The 22,220-nt window shown below is 39.4% G+C and overlaps 1 protein-coding gene across 2 annotated transcripts; it reads left to right on the forward strand.

Annotated features, from left to right (window-relative positions):
* Nucleotides 1-422: 422 nt before the first annotated feature.
* On the forward strand, nucleotides 423-14,430 carry vgll4a (vestigial-like family member 4a). 2 transcript variants are annotated; one of them, XM_047362125.1, is made up of 7 exons: nucleotides 423-595; nucleotides 989-1,086; nucleotides 1,595-1,751; nucleotides 6,756-6,918; nucleotides 7,386-7,602; nucleotides 9,000-9,111; nucleotides 11,028-14,430. In XM_047362125.1, exons 3-7 carry the CDS (start codon nucleotides 1,670-1,672, stop codon nucleotides 11,261-11,263), a joined length of 810 nt encoding a protein of 269 aa, XP_047218081.1. In that variant the 5' UTR covers nucleotides 423-595; nucleotides 989-1,086; nucleotides 1,595-1,669; the 3' UTR covers nucleotides 11,264-14,430. The 2 variants fall into 2 exon arrangements, with proteins under 2 accessions (XP_047218081.1, XP_047218088.1); XM_047362132.1 differs by lacking the exon at nucleotides 423-595 and adding an exon at nucleotides 827-845.
* Nucleotides 14,431-22,220: the final 7,790 nt, after the last annotated feature.

The following is a 22,220-nucleotide window of genomic DNA, read 5'->3' on the forward strand; positions in this document are numbered from 1 at the left end:
ATGCTCAAATGTGCCTTCCTCCTGTTGTCCCCTCCTCTCTTCTCTCTCGCTCAGTAGCATGCCTGATTTCCCTACCCCTCCCCCATTTTGTACATCTTTACAGGCATCATCCTTTTCTGAACCACAGCATGAAAAATAGAGGGGTTTCCAGTGGAGGTGCAAGGGGGTATCCGGGTAACACATCACAATTGCTTTACACTTAATACCCATCTTGGACAGGATCCTCTGCCCACTGTCTATGAAGAGCATTTCTATCAGACATGAATTCTAAAATGGCTGTTTGGACCAGTGGGCAGCACTGAAAGATAGGAAACGTCAGCAGCAGTCCCTTGAGACACAAACACATCCAGTAAACACTCTCTTGTTTGGTTTATCAAACCCTATAGCCTTACCTTGAATACATTTACATTCACAAAACCTGAATGCATGTCACGGAAAAAAACATAGAGGAAAGTGTAAAGAGAGGGAAGGATGTTTGGAAAAGTGTTGGGAAGGAGTTCAATCAATCAATCAGTGGCTTGTGGTGCTCAGAGATCAGTTCAAATCTAAGCAAAGACCAGTGCTGTATATCTCTGACAGGGACACTCATGAGCAGGTATGTGTAAAATAATAAAAGTATTTATATTTTTTTGAGTTTACTGTGTGCAAGAGGGACACCGGCTGGTTGTTTTACTGTGGTGCACTTTCATGCCTGAATTCCAACTTCTACTCTAGAAAGTGCCATTGGACAGTAGATTCATGTGAGCCAACAAAGATTCAAGTGGTGGCCTCTGAAAATGTGTTCTCCCAGAGAGCAGCTGCATTACAAAATCCCAGCCTACTGTGTTTGAGCTATTATCCAATTGGTAGCATTTACTTTTCTTTTACTTTACTTTCCTCAGCAAACAAAACATGTCATAGCAAAGTGAATATACCTTTAGCTTCATGTTATCGCATGCTTGTAGATCAGGTGGATTCGTAAACATGCCTCGTCTCTCCGTTTGGGCAGGTCTTTTGTTTCAGGGCTCCTCCTCTGGTGATGGGAAACTACGCGAAGCCGAGGACAAACTATGGTTTTGTTGATGTAAGACCAAGATTATCGATTGAGTAAGTATCATTACAAGTTTACCGTTTTCGTCTTTAAGATAAAAAAAATAATGTTGGAATAAACGTTGTAGACTGTCACTAACGCGTTCTTCACTTCATATTTTTTTTTAGCTGAACTCAACTTTTAAGCCGACTCAGTTTGCGACTATGCTAATATTAGTTGGTGTGACTTGGGCTAACTTAGTCTTCTGCTTCATTGACTCATGTAATAATGTTTACGAGATTTGCAGTTTTCTAAACGTTTTTTTAAAAATCACAGTAACTCCGTAGTGCCAAACAGCTATTAATGTTAAGTGTTAAAATGAACCAGTTAGAGCTAACTGGAGTTTTAGCAGTTAGCTTGGTTGGTTAGCTGTGCTACTAGCCCGTGGGTGTTATTGTCTGTTAGGACATAACGTTTGTCACTGAATTATTGCTGTTGAGAAATTAATTTTATATAATGTGTTATTGATGTGAATTAAAGCGTCGTTTACAGTCTAATATTTACAAGTTTCTCTTTTTTCTTAAGGATATACTCCAGTGTTGTTGTCTTGGGTGGGAAAGCCTGCTAACGTCAATGTTAGCAACTAGCCTGTACGTGTAAATGCTTTGCACTAGAATGGACCTGTTGAACTCTCAGTTCCTGGACAAGATGAACAATAACATTGGGAGACTGCACTATGACGGTCAGTTTGTTATTTTTTTAAACTATATTAAGCTCTACAGTCCCTCAAACAGCAACATCGGCCTCTCTTGTTTTATTGCGTTTACGATATTTAGTCTTCGACAAATTAGTTTTGCTAATTATAACAACTGTACTTGATATGAACGATGTTTTCAAACCATACGGCCAGAATTTCAAGCATTATTTAAAGACAAATCAGTTTTATTTTATATGTAAGTGTAACGGAGTCCAGGAGAAGGAAAGCATTGAAGAAGTCCTTTTTATTTATAATACTATGCGTTTTATACAAAAGCAAAACATTAGTCATAACCGTTTTGAAAACATTGGACAGTTTTATGTAACTATTTTTGACTAGTCAAAGTATAAATTCTAGTATTTAATATATTTTTTATTTTATTCCGTTTAATGGACATTTATGAGTTTTCATAACATTTAAGCCTTTTCACATTTTGTCATGTTGCAATCTTGGCAGGTTAGGGATAACGCTACGGAGAAGTTTAAATCAGGGTTAGGTTATAAAATAAAACTCTAAGTTTTAAAACTTCACTGTTCAATCCATCATCCGAAAGTGAAAACACTATGAAGCAACAGCAAACCTAACAAGATATGCTGGGTGAGGCGAGTTTTGATCAGAGAACTAGCCAAGAGGCCCATGGTAACTTACCTTGAACACAACATCGCTACTTCATTTCTACCAGGACAGTGCCGCTACATGTACAACCAGAGCTCCAATGGAATAGTTAAATCAAAGTAAATTACTGTGTTGGAAAAGCCCAGTCAAAGTCTATAATTCAATCAAATCGATAATCAGGTGAATGGCTGGAAAATTTCTGTTTATGGAATCTTTCCGTCTAATCTGACGCTCTCCATCAAATAATTAAATGGGCAAGATTTCAGTGTGTAGATGTGCAATGCTAGTGGAGAAAAACCTCCAAAAGACTTGCAGCTGTGATTGCAGGCATATGAGGTTTTATAAAGCATTGCCTCATGGGGACTAAATACAAATCTTTTGTTGTAAAACATTTAAAAATAGTTTTCCCTCCAATTCAATATTATGTACTACTCCGAGTTCGTCTGTCCTAACAAAATCACAATGAAGGTTTGTTGTTAAACAACAGCAAAATGTTAAACCGGTTTGATTACTTTTCAAAGAGACTAGTCGCACTTGTGGCATATTGCTATGGTTTTCATTTTGTGAATCACATTGAAATTATTTTCTAATGTGTTGTAGACATAGTTCTAAAGAGTCCAAAACTGGTTAAAATTTAAAACACATTTGCAATTACCTGCATATAAGGCGCTGCATAAACAGAGTTAGTTTTAGGATGGGTTTTAAAGTGTCTGTGACATAAAATTTGCATGATAAATCCAATTACATTTATGGAAAGGAAACATTTATACAATATTTTAAAAAGTAAATTCATGCCACTGAGATATACGGTTGTTGAGATATATGGTCATAAATGTCACTAAAAAGGCATTTCCAGATGACTCCTTTGTGATTATGTTGCGGCCTTTTATGACATCAGAGGGGAACCCTCACATATAAACTGACTGCTGCTACAAATGGCCAGCAACACAGACAGCAGCGAAGAATCTGATATTTCTTTAGATATATTTCAGTCACTATCACAGAGGGACGCTGCAGAGTCAGAAGAACAAAGTCAGCTTTCATCAGATGGCAGAGCACAAGTGCTGCGGACGTCGACCAGAGTCTATTTTTGCCGGAGCACGGCCAGAGTCAACCTGCATGAATCATACTACCAGGAAACAGGACCAGCACAACATCAGGATTTTCAAATTAATTAACTAAAGACGGACTAGATCTCGCAATATTAATAAATAGACACATGTATTTATATATACACGTGTATGTATTAGCAGTTGTTAACATTAGATCAGTTACTGGCTTAACTTAGGTGTTATAAACCAAGCAATTAAACATTAAATGCACCAAATTAAGCAACAAATGAACTCAAGGAACAAAACACATGAAAATATCTGGATGCATAAAATGAAAAATGAAGCTGTTTAACTGGTTTAACGTCCACAGAATGAGTTGTTTTGGACTTGCTACCGCATTTATCACTGGCTTTTATTGCACGATCTGCATATGGTTCTGGGATTATGGAAGCAAATCATTACCATATTTCAAATGAAAAAGCATTTCCAGAAATGCTTTTTCATTTTAAGAATGTGGCTGCAATGTTTGACTCATAAATGAAATTAGTAATCAATCATCCTATTTGCATTTTCTTCTTCAAGACAGCTCATTCCTTCACTAAATTAAAATGAAAAAGAAAAAGACATTTGAGATTTATTTTTTAAAATATGCCCAGCAAATAGATACCAGAATTCAGTTTGAAATGTAAAATTTGAAAATGAAAAAGCATTTCCAGAAATGCTTTTTCATTTTAAGAATGTGGCTGCATTATTTGACCCATAAATAAAATTAGTAATCAATCATCCTATTTGCATTTGCATTTTCTTCTTCACGACTGCACATTTTATGCCATAATCAAAAAGAAAACAAAGCAGACATTGCTTTTTCGTTTTCGTGGTCTGCCCGCAAAGTACTGCCCAGAACTCGAAAACGAAAAAGCATTCCGAGCTGCGGGCGCAGAAGAGTGACGTCAGCAGCCGCTCTTCCTCAGCTCCCTGCTGACCGAGCTACCCATCTTGTTCGGTGGGAGGCGCTGTGCACGTCTGCATTGCATTACATTGCAAACGTGCCGAGAAATTGATTGAATTGCAGCAGGACCGAGCTCAATTTGTGGCAGTGGCAGGCAGAACTGGTAGTTCCGCCACAGCTCCACGGTTCCGGTGGCAGCTTCGGTGGCAGGCTGTGGCAGTTCCACAGCCTGCCACCGAAGCTGCCACCGGAACTGCCACAGCCTGCCGCACGGTGGCACGGGATTCCGCGTGGATGCCAGAAGGTGCCACACCGGCCGTAAAACTTGCCAATGCGGTTGCCGCTGTTTTTGTGGAAGCTGATGCTGATTATCGGCAAATGGGTTGTCATTATTGTTTATTATTTAATAAACAGCTTTAGACCCATAACATAAGGTGATTGTATTTACTTCACATGGAAAATAAATAGCACTATGTGTATGTGTGACGTGTTGAAAGGATGACAAAGATTTATTGCACAAACAGCCGGTTTATTATAGAGCATGAGCGGCTATTCTGAATTGTCACTCACAGAAAAATATAAATAAATGCTTAAAAACACGCTGGAGGTCCCAGGCCATAAGGCTGCCACAAGGATGCCACAGTCTGCCACCGGAACTACCAGTTCTGCCTGCCACTGCCACAAATTGAGCTCGGTCCTGCTGCAATTTAATCAATTTCTCGGCACGTTTGCAATGTAATGCAATGCAGACGTGCACAGCGCCTCCCACCGAACAAGATGGGTAGCTCGGTCAGCAGGGAGCTGAGGAAGAGCGGCTGCTGACGTCACTCTGCTGCGCCCGCAGCTCGGAATGCTTTTTCGTTTTCGAGTTCTGGGCAGTACTTTGCGGGCAGACCACGAAAAAGCAATGTCTGCTTTGTTTTCTTTTTGATTATGGCATAAAATGTGCAATCTTGAAGAAGAAAATGCAAATGCAAATAGGATGATTGATTACTAATTTTATTTATGGGTCAAATAATGCAGCCACATTCTTAAAATGAAAAAGCATTTCTGGAAATGCTTTTTCATTTTCAAATTTTACATTTCAAATTGAATTTTGGTATCTATTTGCTGGGGTACATTTTGAAAAATAAATCTCAAATGTCTTTTTCATTTTAATTAAGTGAAAGAATGAGCAGTCTTGAAGAAGAAAATTAAAATGCAAATAGGATTATTGATAACTAATTTCATTTATGAGTCAAACAATGCAGCCACATTCTTAAAATGAAAAAGCATTTCTGAAAATGCTTTTTCATTTGAAATATGGTAACGATTTGCTTCCATACTGGGATCTCCTCTGGGCTACACAGCAAACCTGACCGGAGCAGATACAGTGTAAATCCAGGGTTACAGTAAATACGGCACTGAGTACGGCAACTGAATATGGCACTTATTTTATAATAATAATAATTTCGGATTATCAATAGTAAAAATAATAATTTCGGATTTTTTATTATTAGCAATAATTGGCAATATCTAAATGTACTTTTGCAACAAGGAAGTGTTCTTACCTGCTGAGCCTTGATCCGTTTAGCAACAGCAGCAACGACCTTTTCTTTGGGGATCTTTTCCCATCGGATGCTCTGAACAGCGTGGCTGTAGACTGCTTCAACATTCTCCTTCGTCTGTCAGATATCCTGACCTTTACATCGTTTCTTGTTCAAAGCAGTTTGCCAAGAAGTCCTCCGATCACCACTGGCTGTGCTTGGTGGGACCAGCCCATCTGTCTCCCGTCAGTTTTCCAGCTCTGATCCAGGCAGCTCTGATCCTATTTGCTTTAGGAAAGTAGTGCAGATTAACGGGTGCTGTTGTAGTATTGCTGCCACCACCAGCAATACACCGTTTCCCTATGTTATTGCTGTTTTTAAAGCAACTTGGCGCTCACACAGTGAATGAACGGAGACTTCCCCCTAGACGTAATTTCTGGGTGACTTTGGACTTGAAAAATTTAAATTTGCTTATTTTGTGTCACAGTTGTCTTTTTTCATATCTTTAATCCTAATATCATGTCAGTTACTGCCCAATTCCTTCAATATATAGATGTTTTCTTTCAATTTCTGCATTTGTGGGAAAAGTGTGTCACAGACACTTTAAATGAATGGTATCTTGGTCATTTTTTGGTAAACTTATGTAATGGCCCAAGTTCCTTTTATTCAGTATGAACAAAGAAATGTGCTGTGTGGCTGAATTCATAATTGTATTTATTTGTAGTTATTTATAAATAAAATATCAAGTCATATTAGTGAACAGTGTTCAGCAAGAATCCATATGTTAATCAATCCAATTAATATATGATATACGAAATGAAACGTTTCTGCTGACGTCTTTCCACAGATGAGTCCAGGATCCCCTCCCTGTCTACTGCTGAGTCCACCATATCTGGGCCATCCCAACACTGCCAAAACAAACGGAAGTATGGAGACGAACAAATGGAGAACAGACTCAGCTGTGATGATGATCACATGACCAAAATGAGCAGAATGTTTGCAACTCATCTGTAAGTGTACCTCCGAGCATATGTCAAAAATATAATTAAGTCCCTTCAGGAATAGTGGATTTGAATGATAAAGACTGGGGAAAACGTTCTGAAATTTAAGCAGAAATTATACGTAATAAGCTCAAATTCAGTTTTTAAAACAAAACTCCCTTGCATAAGGAATTCTGTTTTCCAGTTTTTCTCAATTTTTTTAAATTCATATTAACAGAGTTAGAAATAAATGGAGTTAAGCATTGGAACCTTAAAATGTGGGCCTTTTCCTGTTTGTAAAATTATTGCATCACTAATACCCACAGCACATCTTCAGATGCCAGCTCATAAATGTCACACAGGTTATTCAGGTTGCACAGAAACAATATTTGCTGCTGACTCAGTTCATGGCTGTACAGAGAGGCGGATCTGTGAGGTGTATCATCATTATACCTCATAGATTACATTATATATTGATCAGTAATTGTTTTGCTCAGGGCACGTCCCTCTGCTGGAGACAACCGCAATCAGCACTGGAGCCTCAGTCACAGTCCTGTGGAGCATATTACTTCTTCCTCTAATGGTGTCCACGGGAACCACCCATATGCATCCATTTCTGGCTACGCTGTAGACCAGCCTCTGGCTCTGACCAAAAGCTATAATGACACTGAAGTGTCAAGGGGTGCCATAAGTGTTCCCACGCAGCAGCAGCAGGTAAGTCCATTTTGACTGGTGTTTACATTGTTGAGAGTCTGTGACTTAGAATTCAATACTGTGCTGTACGCTCAACAAAAAGGTGGCTTTTATGTTTAATGGATCAATTTAAGCCCTTTAGATTCTGATATGACCAGATTGAAACAATGGTTGGGGAAATACATTTTAAAGTACTGGCCTTAAATCAGAGGCTTTACATCAGTGGGGGAGCCAGAAGTGCTGCACCCCTGTGTTATACCACTATTCCACACAGACCAGGAATAATATCAATCGTCAGGAATTGCTAAATTTGTGGGATTCGCGAGGATTTTTAGAATTTTGCTAATTTTCTGGTCCAATTTGTGATGTCCTAAAATTCAGTTAAGACACGGGTACGATAGATAAAGAGAAATTGTATAATTCGGCTTGATGCGCATGAATATTTTCAACAATTCAGTACGATTTACAAGAATCTTTTAAGAATACTGCATAAATGTTGGGGATCAGTTTGGAATCAGTTAATATGCCGTACCCGATTCATAAAAAGGTCCTCACCCGGCTTAGGCATCAGTCCCAAAATGGCTGTTCAACGTAAAGCAGCTGTAGTACTGGCCCTGGAACTGGAGTATCAACAGCAGCCGCTGTTGGCTAGAAGAAGACTGCTTCAAAGAAGAGGAAGAGAACCCACCGCTGACACCAGCTGGAAGGCTAAAACATTTCTCTACAACAGACTGATGCAGGAGCTGAGGGTTGGAGATGAGAATGCCTTTGTTTAGTGGTGAAGACACTGTTTTCGATTAGGAATCAGTTACGATACGGTAAGAATGAACTACGAATTTAATAAGAAATAACTGACATTGTTTTTATTCTGGAGTTCTGCACCAACATTTTTCCAGTACTTCTGCCACAAATTCCAGGAATTTTTTATGATTTAACTAAAAATCCTAAAATGAATAGATTCTTGGCGATTTGTATTATTCGTGGTCTGTGTGAAACAGTGGTCTAAGACAGCACACAGTCTGCTTTTTTAAGACAGTTGGATAGAAATAATAAGCGAATTGTAATGTATTAACTGCTTTTGTCCTCTTGTTGACTCAGAAATAGATTTGAAATGAGTTTACTTTTAATCAATTTGTGAAAACAAGATAACTTAAGTTTTGGCATCACCAAAGGCAGTTAATGGATTGTCCATTTTTTGGTGATCACAGAAACATTTTAAAGTGCAAAATGTGAGTATAACAGTATGGTGGTTTTGAAGTATTTACAAAAGGTTGCTTAACATATGGCTACTAGGCCCATTAGGGCAAAGCATGTTACCATGTAAAATATTATTGTCAGTCAGGGCATTATCAACATATTCTTTCTTTTTCAGCTTGTTGTATGAAGCTACTGAAACATGTAGATTTTTCTTTTTTCAGAATCGGCCCTCAGTTATCACGTGTGCTCCAGCAAGTAACCGGAATTGTAACCTCTCGCACTGCCACATGAATGGGTGCCCTCCAACTCCACCTGATGAGAGAAAGACCAATGGTGATCCTTAATTTTTTAACTACATAACTTTGCTAATCTTGAGAAAATGACACATTTAAGTGCCAGCAGTTCTTAAAAGATTTCGACATTACTGGCATGCCATACTTAACTACCCAGAGGTGCTGGCAGCACTTGGGTCACAATCAGTGACTTGCAATTAAAAATAAAGCGGGTTTCCTTGTTTATGTAATACCAGCGTGTGAGCAGTAGACATCACCTGATGAACAGATCAGCTGCTGGACCTGTGGGTTCCTATTGAATAGTTATGAAGCAGACCCACTTTGAGCACTTAACTGTGTCTTGCTAGTCGCACGTCTCCGTGAGCGGGAGAAAACAGCATGGCTGGTAGTAACCGTTTTTATTGACCTCTGGCTTGAAAACGCTAGATACAGAACATGGTTGAAACGAGGACCAACCAAATCCTCAAATAGGTTCCTGCAACATTTGCAAGGAGAACCTGCAGCTTTGCATGATGGGAGAGTTGGCACTCGTGCGGTAAGCTATAGTAGTGGGAGGGAATCTTAAATTTAAGCTAGCTTACAATTTTAGAATAGAATAGTCTTTATCATTGTACTGGGGGGTACAAGGAAATTGAGGGTGCGTGTGCTGGGCTACCATACACCAAAGTAGGATAAACAAAAAAATAAGACATTTAGCTAGGTTTTGTCTTGAAATAGATATGTAAAATGAAGTGTAATATACACTGTTTCTAGGGTTTGGGGTTGGTTGTGTATCCGTGCTTGGTTGCAGTGTGTAAGGGAAGAAGCTGTCTGTTGCAGGTAAATTGCAAATTGATTGTTTGAGCGATGGATCGAGCTAGGGTTTTATGCCGTCTACTGTACTTTAAAATGTGCAACAACAAAACATTTTTTTATTGAAAACGCTAGTAAAGGTGGTTAGCTAATGGTTTATTTACGCAAAAAGTAGCTGTGGCTTGGCAATATCCCGTCATGTGTCTCTGATGTCTTTTGGGCTCCTTCTGCCGATATGTCCATTTCATATTAGTATTATAACATGATGAATTTTTTTTAGAATTTGTTTCGGCACTAGAAGCCTTTATTTGATAGTAGGCAGACAGGAAGGAGGGGCAAAGAGAGGGGTAGACATTTGGTTGGTCGCCGGGTCTGGGACTCGATCTGGGACGGCCGCTTCGAGGACTATAGCCTCTATATGTGGTTGCGCGCTTTACCCCTACACCACCATCGCCGCAATAACTTGATGAATTTCAATCAGTTGCACATTGTTGATAGTCTCACTTCACACAGCAAACACTGTCTGTGCCGTGGTTATAAAGCTCAATGAAGAGATACAGACTGCACCGAAGTTTGGTGCTGGAAAAGTTTAAAAATATACCTTGAAAATGCTTGAAAGTGCTTGAATTTTACTGTGGGAAAAGTGTACAAACCCTGGCCCAGGCGCATGGCACTTTTTGAAACATTGTACACACCTTTTGATGGCTCTGGAAGTGAGCACCTCTACCATCGTTGCACGTCAGGTCAACATGCATGCATCAGCCAAATATGGTCGTATCCTGATGAAACAACATCAAAACATACATAGACATTAGACAACAATTCAGTGCTGAAAACAAAACCTCCGCCTTCGCCACCAGTTTAGTTGGCATTATTACGTTAAGTTAACCTTTTAGGATGGAAAGTTTGTATTTTTCTTTAAAATTAGCATAAATGATGATGAAGAATCCAGCTTCTATAAACTTTCACCCCTAAATGACAAATGGTTTAAAATGAATTTACATTTACAAACAGGTTTGAAGTCAATGTTTTGTTTCCCTTGGTTTGAAAAGGATCTTTTTATTGATTTAAAACAATAACAATGTAATAACTATGTCCCTCTTTTTTCTTTTAATTGCTTGTTTATAATCAGTTCTCTTATCTCCTTCCTTCTATTATTTTCAGCTAAGACAGTATGCGACCCTGTTATTGAGGAGCACTTCCGTCGCAGCCTTGGAGAAAACTACAAAGAAGCTGAGGCTGTGTCCAATTCGGTGTCCATCACAGGTTCTGTGGATGACCACTTTGCAAAGGCACTGGGTGACGCCTGGCTTCAGATCCAAGCCAAGGGTACAGGCCACCAAACTCCAGAGAGTGACCCAGATGGTGGCGTGGGGAAAAACAATTATTTCAGTTTCTGAGTGGTTCATGTGAGAGTGGAGAATTCTCACTTCTTGCCCAGAATCAACTTCTCCTAGCCAAGAACAGTGTCAGACATGTGGTGCTCATATAGGTGGTTCTGGAGCTTAAGCTCAATCTTTTACAACACTCGGCTCAGTTTTGTCATTTGAAATTGGCAAATTTTGCCCAAAAAGGAAAAACTTAGTTTTGAATCATTTCATCATTGTAGGAAAATGCAAAATTATATTTTAAATCTTAGAATAGAGATTCCCAAAGTTGTCAGTTGTCGACACGACATCTTTTTCACGTGCCTGTCATCTGCTTTGATAGCCAAAGACTTTTCCTGCCTTTTTCCATCAGCCTATAAGCCATATATCCATCCTTTCATTGTCACTCTGATCACACTGCTTTCCATTCAATATTACTTGAAAATATCTCTTTTGCACTATTATGTTCTTGACCTTTGGGGTAGTAGGTTACCTGTTGGAAGTAATATGTGCAACAATGCGTTTTGAGATTTAAATGAGAAGGTTAAGGCCTTGGCCTTGTTGCTTTCAGAGAACACTAGAATAAACCATCCTTTTTACTATGGTGAACTGGAGTTATCCACTGTTTAAGAACGTTAGTTTGCTTATACATTCACTAAGTCTGATTACTTACTTCCACTAAAATCAATCATAGCCAGACCTTAACTAGAAAGCATGTTTAAATAGCTGGTTTCTATTACAAACTTTATCCTGTACTATGTATTTAGCCAGATTTTATTTTTATCTAATATTTTAGGAATAGTCACTGCTGGTACAGTTGTACTCCTTGTATTTTTTGTATCTGGTTTTATTCATGACTCTTATTTAGGTGCATATCTTAGCATCCATCAACAAATCGCAGCCTCTGGCAAGGCTGTCTTCGCAGTTTTTCCAGCTGCATTATTCTTGTTGCTCTGCAGAGCTGGATGTTGTAGCTTAGCACATCACTGAATACGGCCAAATCTCATCCTATGTATAATAGTTGATAAGCAGTGACTTTATTTATTCTCAGCATGTTGAGTTTTGTAGTGAAAGTTTTGCTTCATTAACAAAGAAGTTGATTTCACTTTGCAATATTAATACAAAGTTAGTTTTTTTAGAGGTCACATCAGTTGCGTTTAGCGAGTACTGTTACAATATTGTGTATGTGTCCCCCCCCTAAATCTAAAAGGCGTCATAATGTTGCCAAATTGTTTGATTAAGGAAGTGGGGCTTGAAAGACCAAATTTCTGATGCGGTTGAGGTTTATTAAAGGTCTATTTAATCTTTATTGAAGTCTTCTTACCAATCCAACTTTTTCACACTTTTCATATTAAAACCAGAAGTTATATAATACTGGGATCTAATATAATGGGATTCAATGTAATAAAACAACACTAAGTAGTGCAAAATTGTGAAGTGGAAGGAAAATAATATTTTACATCATTTTTCACAGATATAAAAGTGAAAAGTGTGGCGACTATTATTTGTCGCCCTCCTGGAGGAATAATTTATAGATCCATCGTGCGGTCTAATGTTGAAAACCTAACTTCATTGGAATTGGCCGATAAAATGTGATGATTCTGTCTCGTCTGGCTACTGCATATATTTTTTTTTATTTGAAAGGTTTTTAAACTTGTTCACATTCTGTTGAAGTAGAACCACAAACAAAACTGTGTTTTAATGGGATTTTACATGAAAGGTCAAAAAAAGTGTTGCACATAATTGTGAGGTGGAGGGAAAAGGATACAAATTGACGCAACATTTTTACAAATGTGTCCACTGCCTTGTTTTAATACTTCCTGAACTGATTGGATCGTTCTAACACATGAATGTTTCATTTTTAGCTCTGGCTGTTTGGTCCTAATGAAGGTCCTAATGAATGTTAGTCTTTAGCAGCATCAATCAGCCTTTGTTTCTGGGTTTCACCTGTTTTTAGTTCTATCCATCTTCCCATCAACACTGATCAGCTTGCTTCTCCGTGCTGAGGAAAACCATCCATTCGCCATTCACGTGTGCCAACAAGCTTAATTTTGGTTTCATCTGAGCAGAGCACCTTTTTCTATGTTTGTTTTGCTGACAGATTCTCCCACCTGAGCTGTGGACCTTTGCTGCTCCTCCAGTTACCATGGGTGTCTTGGCTGCTTGTTTGACAAATGCTGACTTTGGCCTCTTCTCTTTCCATTTTCAGATGATTGATTGGACAATACCCTGTGAGATGTTGGAGGTTTATGAGCTAATCCTGCTTTAAACATCTCCACAAATGTCTTCCTGACCTGTCTGCTGTACTCACTAATGTTCTCTAACAAACCTCTGGAGCCTTCACAGAACAGCTGAATTTATACTGAGAATAAGTCACACAAAGTGGGACTATTTACTAATAAGACGACTTCTAAAGTCAGTTGGTTGCACTAGATTTTATTTAGGAATGTCAGAGAAATGCACACCATTCTTTTTGGATTTATTTGTAAGAAATGTTTAAAACATACCATTTTCTTCCACTTCACAAGTATGGGCTACTTTATTTTAGTCTTATTACGTAAAATCTCAGTGAATTACATCAAAGTTCATAGTTCTAATGTGACAAAATGTGAAAAATCTGGGGTATAATAATACTTTCCCAAGGCACCACATGTAGTAGTGTCACTTTTTTGACATTGTGATTTATCAATTAACAGTTTAACACCCACATTTTAATTGATATAAAACGTTTTGTAAGTTGTTATATAATCTTTTCTACTTTATTTTACACATCCAAGACCATCATTGCGCAGAGCGGAATGATCAACATTTGGTTTCCTTTCAGACTAGTCTAGAATGACACGATGCAGCCTGTCCTCTTAAATTTTCCATTGTTTTTCTTTAATCAGTGCAGGAACACAACAGTTTTCTGACATTGAAGCTTGCTTTGTGCAGATTTCTGTAACAGTTTGGAGTTTAAGCTTACTGTATGTATTTGTAGAAGTGAGGGATTGTTATGGGATCTGCTTGTTTGACACAAGTTAGTTTCACTAATGTATTTGGCGATATTAGGCCTGTATTTAATGATTGAGTTTCTGCATTTAAAGACAGTATAAAGTTCTGGTTTTAGAAAAATGTAAAGGGTTTTTCATCTTCATTTCTCTGGAAGAAAACACTTTTTGTACTTAAATATTTTCAAAATAAACTTATAGTACTACGTTTGCATGTTTTGTTTTCCTTTTTTCCTGCAATATATTTATCAGAAAGCTGTCACACAAGTGCCTGATGTTGTATACGTAGTTAATGTAAGTAAAGCTGTTGGCTGGAGTTGCATTGTGTTTTCAGGTGGTTTGCAGTCCTTTCCAGACTTCACATTCACACTGATTTTAAAATACATCAATGCAGGACATTTAGGATGTGGAACTGACAAAATATTTGAAGATAATGTATCTTTATAATGTCAAATTCACTTAAAATTTTAAATTAAGCAAACCTTGTCTTTCGAGGATTACCTTTGACCACAGAATTTTAAATAAATAGGCTAAACTCAGCATGTATATTAATGACCAAAACTACCATCAGCGATAAGTGACCCTCCCAAAAGCACAGATCTCTTTTTATGCTCATGCGGTCCAATCAAAGCCCAGAATATCTGAAGAAAGAAACGAAGAAAATTTGAAACTTCATTTGTGAGTTTAACATGTAGAATAAACCAGTACAGCTTACATAAAGTACACCTTTGGACACTAGTGGATAAACCATACTTTAAGCCTTTCTCCTTTTGCAGAAAGAATAAAACAATAGATTTAAAGTTAATTTTCAGACAAAAACAGCCAACAAGCAGACTGGTGCAAAGTAAATATCAGTACCACTTGAACTTTTTTTTACATTCTGTCACATTACATCTCCAAATTTCAATGTTAGTTTTGATATTTTATATGATAGTTAAACAAAATAGTGCATAATTGTAAAGTAGAAGGAAAATTTGCTTTTGACAGTGTCCCATATTTGTTTTCCACCCCTTTTATTCTGCTGCTTCTGAAAAAGTTGCCTTGTGGTGGGTCTACGCCTGTAGAAATCCACCACCAGCTCCTTGGTTTTTCCCACATTGATCAGAAGATGGTTCCATTGGCACCATTCCACAATGGCCTGAGTCCACTGTCTGTACTCTGAGTCAATCATCCTAAACTGTAATAAGGGTGACTTTGGCAGGGTCATCTGAGAACTTTTGTAGATGGCAGCCTGAGGAGTTGATAGAGAAATCTGCAGGGTAGAGGGTGAACAAGAACGGTGCCAGCACAGTTCCCTGTGGGGCATCCATACTGCAGACCAGCATGTCAGGGACACAGCCCCGTCTCGTCACATCGGACAAGTGGTGGTCCACTCCTGACAGCTCCTGCTTGTCCCTCAGAGGTCCTCGATGGATGGTATTAAAAGCACTGGAGAAATCAAAGAATATGATCCTCACAGGGCTTCCAGGCTTCTACAGGAGGGTTGGAGCTTGGTGCAGGAGGTAGATAATGGCCCCATTCTCCCCGATGTCAGGCTGGCAGACGACCTGCAGCAGATCCAGCGAAGACCTCACCATGGGGCGAAGATAGTTGAGGACCAATCTCTCAAGGGTCTTTATGAGATGCGAGCTCAGTGCTACCAGCCTGTAGCTGCGGAGATCTGTGGAAATGTGCAGTGATATTTTAGGAAAGACTTTTTAATTATTTGTCATGCAAAGGTTTAGGTTCCTCATTTTGCTTCAATAAATGCCATGTAGTCTGCCTGGTGATCCTACATTTTAGATTGTGCCCAGTTTGGTGAGTTGCACATGAAGACTGGAGCCCTGCTGTAGTGCCTGAAAAAAAAAAATACGGACTCACAACTCATGTTGTCAGTAAGATGTTTGATTTGCTCCAGGAAAAAAAAATCCCTAAACAAAAACCTGTTCACTTGTAATTATCCAGATGAGTCCATAATTAATTAAGAATTTTGAGTCAACAAGGTGTTGACACTGGACCTGTTCCCTGTGCGCCGTCATTTTATTTTTTTGCTATAAAGTAAAACAACTGACTGCACATTCTCCAAAGTTGGAGATTCAGTTTCCATCGGCATCTGCAGTGATGTTGCCAGAGAAGGTCAAACACAAACTGTTCTCACACTATCTCTGTACTTGTGTCCCACTGGTCGTTATCTGAAAGTTTCTACGATTCACAGACGTGCTTTTCCACAGCTTAAAAACCTGTTGACAGGTCAGCTTCGTAACAACTGTTTATTTAATGTCTTTCTATTTTCTACCTTATGACCAAGTGTGTGAAATAAATTCTGCAGCCGGGCTGGCTTGTTCTCAACAAGCAGCTGCCATCTTTCCCTAGACGTCAAACTGCAGGCTCAGACTCAGTTTGTTTGCTGCCATGGCGACTGACAACTGAAAATTTGCAAGAGTGAAATGATAAAAATATTCTGCTATAATGATTAGATTTTTGTTTTTTTTGCATCTAGCCACTTATTAAAACTGCATATCATAACTGGTGTAGCACTGAATGGTTGAGATTTATGGCTCGTTGGGATCTTCTCCACTGACCAGCAGATGGCACCATTATGCTTTTTTAGAAGCGCTTTAAAATCTCTGAATCCCTGGAGACCAAACAAAGAGTATCATCATCTCCAGACGATTGGAATGGATGCTGCATATCTTTGATATGTCTTTTTGTTTACTGAATATTTCCTTTTGATATTTGAAATATCAAATAGGTAGAAAATGATGTCACGTTATTTTAGCATAGAGAGAAAATATGAAGATTTATCAGATTCCAGACTTTTTAAAGACATTTGACTTATTTTTGTTATGTTTGATTGTTATGCTTTAAGTTTAGGCTTTGATGCATTTCTTAAATGCTAAAAGGAAAACGCATGAAATGCCAACTAATCCACACATAATTCAGTTTTGCAAATTAGAATGTTTTGGGTAATTTTCATGACAAAAATCTTTCAAGCAAATATGAACAGTGTATTTTTGCAATAAAAATGTTTTTGTTGCGCCCATCCATTGGATTTAAATGTGCTGAAAATTCCCTAAAACAGTCCACTGCCTCCACAAGATTACAGCCCACCATGTAGAAAATGCAATCCCTCCCAATGCTGCTGCTGCTGCACCATTCCTTCCAAAGATACCTGTTTTTGCAGGAGTATGAAAAGGGGAGGTCAAAATTTTCTATTAAAATGCAAAAAATCCTTTACATTCCTGCATGGACACATTTGACGCAGGCACGCAAATATCATTGGTAGCCGACATGAGCTGAGTGTCTTAATCAAAATGACATTTCAGGGTCATGCCAAATTCGGCTTGGCCCCTTCAATGTGTGAAGGCCACAAGGAGCATGACATCTGTGCTTGAAATGGAGGCCCGGTCTCTCGGCCGCTGCCATCGTGTTATTTCTCTAACAGGACAGACTCTGCTGCTTTGAGACACACAGTCAGGACACACGTATGTCAAATTCTGTGCTCCCTTGCATTTGTAAAAGAACTGAACCAATGAGAAGAGCTTAACACAGTGCACTCTGGCCATGGCATGGCGTATAAATGAATCCAGTTGGATAAATGCATGAATTTACTGCAGGCTAAACAGGAAAGTATCCTTTACAGTGTCACATATGTTGACTCACATGCTTTGTACATGCTGTCCTGCACAAATGGCTGATAGAGATCTCATTCATTTGTTTGCATAATTCCAAATTTGTTGTGCCTGAACAGAGTCCGGTCCTGCACCCCTATCTACAGCATCTGTGAGTGCACAATGTCTGGGGAATTAGCATGATTGCCTGTAGATTATGTGAACATCATCAATCCCCCCACTTCCTCCTCCTCCTCTTCCTTTTTTTCCGTTTCTCTCCGCTGTGAGGATGCACACACATCCCTGGGCAAAAGAATCTAAAATAGATCATACGAGCAACTGGAGTAGATGCACAGGAAGCAGCTCACGGGCAGACTTGAGTCATGCTGGCAAGATCATGCACCCTGAGCTGACAGCCCAACACACCCGATTACCAATCACGTCACTTGCAAAATGCAGCTGCAGCCTCACTATACGTTGCAAATAAAGAGTGGAAAATGTTGAGAAGCAATCTTGATTTCCCCTTTTAAAGGATTTCTTAGCAAAGCCTGGATCTTAAAGCAGGGCTGTCTGCGCTTTAAGACCGACCTGATGAACATCTCCAGCTCAGGCATCAGCGGCTCATTCAATGTGTCATGTGGACTGCTGGCAATGGCATAACCTTTGCAGAGGGAAGGGAAGACAACACGGTCACTCTGGATAACAGTCTCGCAATGAACAAAAACAGACCCTGTCAGGCCATCTCAGCATCAGTTTTGGGGTGCACACCACTGCAAGCACAACCTACCAATCGCTCTTTGCCTTTTTCTCACTCCTTCCTCCTATCAGTTAGGATGGCTCCTTCTTTATAAGGCATGCGTGCTGCACAGATTTGCTGGAGATACTAATAATACCCCTCTCCTTTACATCCTCATACACTATGTGCTGCCTCAACTCCATGTTTGACCCGTTTAGTTGGAAACATTTGGCCTGCTGCATCACCGTATGGTGCTTGTCACAGCTTGTGATTTTTCACAGATTTGGTTGGCATCAGTGGCATGATGTTATTTATTATTGATTCCTAATGATTGATTTAAAGAGCCATCTGCCACAAAAGCATGCTGTTTTGTTATTTCTGCAAGAGAACGAATCAAACGTCAAATGAGGGGCGAAGTATTAATATACATATTAACACACAAAGTAGCAGATAATTGTGAAAAGGAAGGGAAAAGACAAATGTTTCAGAAATGTATTTTCAAAAGAACTTCAGAAGAACTCTGAAAAGTGTGGTTTGCATAGGAATTCAGCCCTCTTAACTCTGATGCCCCTAGATAAAATCCACTACAACTGGTTGCCTTCAGAAGTCACCTCATTAGCTAATAGATTTCACCTGTAGGAAACTTGATATCAGTAGACATATAGCCGTTCTGTGAAGGCCTCAGAGTCAAGAACATTAGTGAATACACAGTTTCAGGAAGGAAGACCAATGGCACCAGCCCGGGTTCAGGTGCCTTGGCGGTCTGCCTGTCTCCACCCCCAGAGGGAAAGAAAGGGACCACCTCCTGGGTGTGGGAGCAGGTTGCCCCTATGGGGTATCGGCACCTGGACCTGGGAGTATAGGGTATGTATGGAGAGTGTGAGTGAGTGTACGACGTCCATTGTTGTTTGTCTTTACGTTGGGGGGCCTTTGGATGTCGGATCTCCTCTGTATCTTTCCCAGGTATAGGGGGGCAGGTCTGTGGCTCCTCATACTCACTATTGCATATTTTTTTGGAGAAACCTTGTATACACAAGCACGCTCACACTCAGACCCACAGGTGTTTAGATTCAGGTGTTAACAGATACACAAATGTTCTATATTGAGCTGCATTCACCACTAAATAGATCTTGCATTAAAAAGTACAGTGCACTTTTTGGTAAAAAAGCTAGTAATATGAAGGTGTAGAAGCAAGCAGGGTGGTATCTTGTATGCTCTTCATCCATCTTTATTTACTCCATTCTCTCCCCTTTTCCTTTTTGCCCCAGCACTCTTTCTTTTGTTCTTGTTATTTTTTTCCTTTTCATTTCTGTCTCCGTGTCCATAATAGTTGAAATAAACCCAAAGCAGTTTCTAATAAAGTTTCTTTTATAAATATCAAGCAAAGCTTTAAAGCGTTAGCTGTAATACTCCACTTGTGAAAGTAAATCTGTTGGGCTCTTTCTTGGTGCTCAGACAACAATTCTAAACGCTACTCGGCCAGAAAGGACCTGGTTAAAAAAAAAAAAAGGAAGGAAGACCAATAAAATCACCAGACAGGTCACGGATAAAGTAGTGGTGAAGTTTAAATCACGTTTAAGTTTAAATACATGGCCATCCTAAAAATAGGGTGCTGGTTCACCCACCAGCGGGACAACACTAAACGTACAGTAAGACCTACAACAAATTGGTTTACATCATGTTAGAATGGCCCAGTCAAAGTTCAGACCTAAATCCAGTTGAGAATCTGTGACAAGAAAAATAACACTTTCCGTTTAATCTGAATGAGCATGATCTACTTTGCCAAGAACAATAGGTTAAGATTTCAATGTCCAGATCTGCAAAGCTGGTTGAGATATTCCCCAAAACTCTGAAGCTCTAATTCGTGGTTGAAACCTTTAACTCAATGGGGCTGAATATAAAACACAAAACCGTGCAAACTGTGTATCATTTCTTTTCCGCATCACTTTCCACTATATGCACTACTTTCCTCTGGTCTATCACATAAAATCCCAGTAAAACACATTAAACTTTGTGTTTATGATGTGACAAAATGCAAAAATGTTGAATGTAGCTAAAACTTCTCAAATACAGTTTTTTTTCCAACAAGATCAGGAGCCCATGCAATCATTTAGATTTCCTCATTTAACATCAGGCAGAGCTGATGTGCATTGAGACAGCGTCTTTTGGCCAGTGAACAGCAGATGGATGTTTGAACCATTACTAAGGGGCATTCTCATGTCTCATTATGAGGCTTGTTAAGGCCAACATTACAGCTGCTTGACTGAGCAGCCTTAATAAGGAAAGTGACCCAACACCAACATGAGCAGCAGCATTTTACCTCTCACAACCATCTTTGTGCTGCCTCCCGTGCCCCTATCGCTTTCCTCTTGCCGGTCTGCCTCCCCCTGTTTTGCCACAGTGCCCACCTTCCCCCCACTCCCCCTCCACAACCACCACCACTACCACTCCCCCCATCGTGTGTTTGGCAGTCACACAGTTGGCCATGTGTGTGCTGAAGACGTTACATAATGCCCTCCTTTCACTCCACTCCAGATCAAAGAGAACAATCCAGCACAGAGAAAGTGCTCCTTGCTGATTTTTTATCTCTTCAGCCTTTACATTGTTTTATCAGACTTCCGTACAGTACACTGCATTATAACCAGCTTCAGGATTCCTGTGGAAAACCAAACAAAGAGGCAATGATCTGGGATTTACAGCAGAAAGAAGAAAGAAAGGAAGACAAAAAAAGCCCCAGCTTAGGCTGGATAGGTAATACTTTGTCAGAATTAACATAACATGAAGAGATTTGTAAAATTGTTTTTACAGCCTTGAAGAATTGGTGCAACTTTTCAAAATTGTAATCTGCACCCTCCATCTTAAATAATTATAAACCTGATGCAATGTTGAAAACATTTATGCAGAAGCATTTTCGCCCAGTCTCTTTCCTTGTTATGAAACGTTTAACTGCACGTGCTCACACGCACACAAAACGGGAACAGGTAAACAAAATGAAGCTCCTTATCATCATAAAATAAAGGTTTTCCATCAAGAGGAAGAAAAAGCGATGCAGAAAGAGAGAGAGAAAGAGAGGAAGTGTGCATCAAATGCTGTCAACGAGGCTCGGCCTGTCCACATCCTTGTGAGCATTGAGATAACAAGGCTGTGCTCAGGGCACGTTTACCTTCCATAACAAATTATACACAGCACTTTGTGAGACCAGAGGCTGCAGCTGTTAAGGTGCAACTAAAAAGATTATGTGCTTTAAATACATGGTGGTGCATTTACATTCTGTAAAAAAGTATTTGTCGCCTTATAGATTGCACAAGTTTTAAGACCAGACAAAAATAACCAGAGTAAATCCACATTTCATTCACCAACCTGAAAATGTAATTGTCCCCTACTCCTAATAACTGCTTTTGCCACCATTGGCAGCAACAGCTCCCACCAAGTGTTGTGATGACTGGGAATGAGTCTTTGCTGTGGAGAAGTTTTGGTCCACTCTTCTTTGCAGAATTGTTTTAATTTAGCCACATTTCAGGGTTTTCGGCATGAAGTGCCTGTCACTCAATCAGGCTTTGATTAGGCCACTTCAAAACTTTAATTTTATTTATTTATTTGTTGATTCATTCAGATGTGGAGTGGCTGATGTGCTTCAGAATTGTCCTGCTGCAAAACCCAAGGGTGATCTGACT

This window comes from Girardinichthys multiradiatus, chromosome 1 (genome assembly GCF_021462225.1).
Source record: "Girardinichthys multiradiatus isolate DD_20200921_A chromosome 1, DD_fGirMul_XY1, whole genome shotgun sequence".
NCBI lineage: Eukaryota > Metazoa > Chordata > Actinopteri > Cyprinodontiformes > Goodeidae > Girardinichthys > Girardinichthys multiradiatus.

Excerpts from the sequence above, each read along its gene's own strand:
- vgll4a (XM_047362125.1), top strand. The coding sequence starts at position 1,670 with ATGCTTTGCACTAGAATGGACCTGTTGAACTCTCAGTTCCTGGACAAG. Across the intron at positions 1,752-6,755 it reads TGGGAGACTGCACTATGACG|ATGAGTCCAGGATCCCCTCC; the intron begins GTCAGTTTGTTA and ends GTCTTTCCACAG. Across the intron at positions 6,919-7,385 it reads AGAATGTTTGCAACTCATCT|GGCACGTCCCTCTGCTGGAG; the intron begins GTAAGTGTACCT and ends TGTTTTGCTCAG.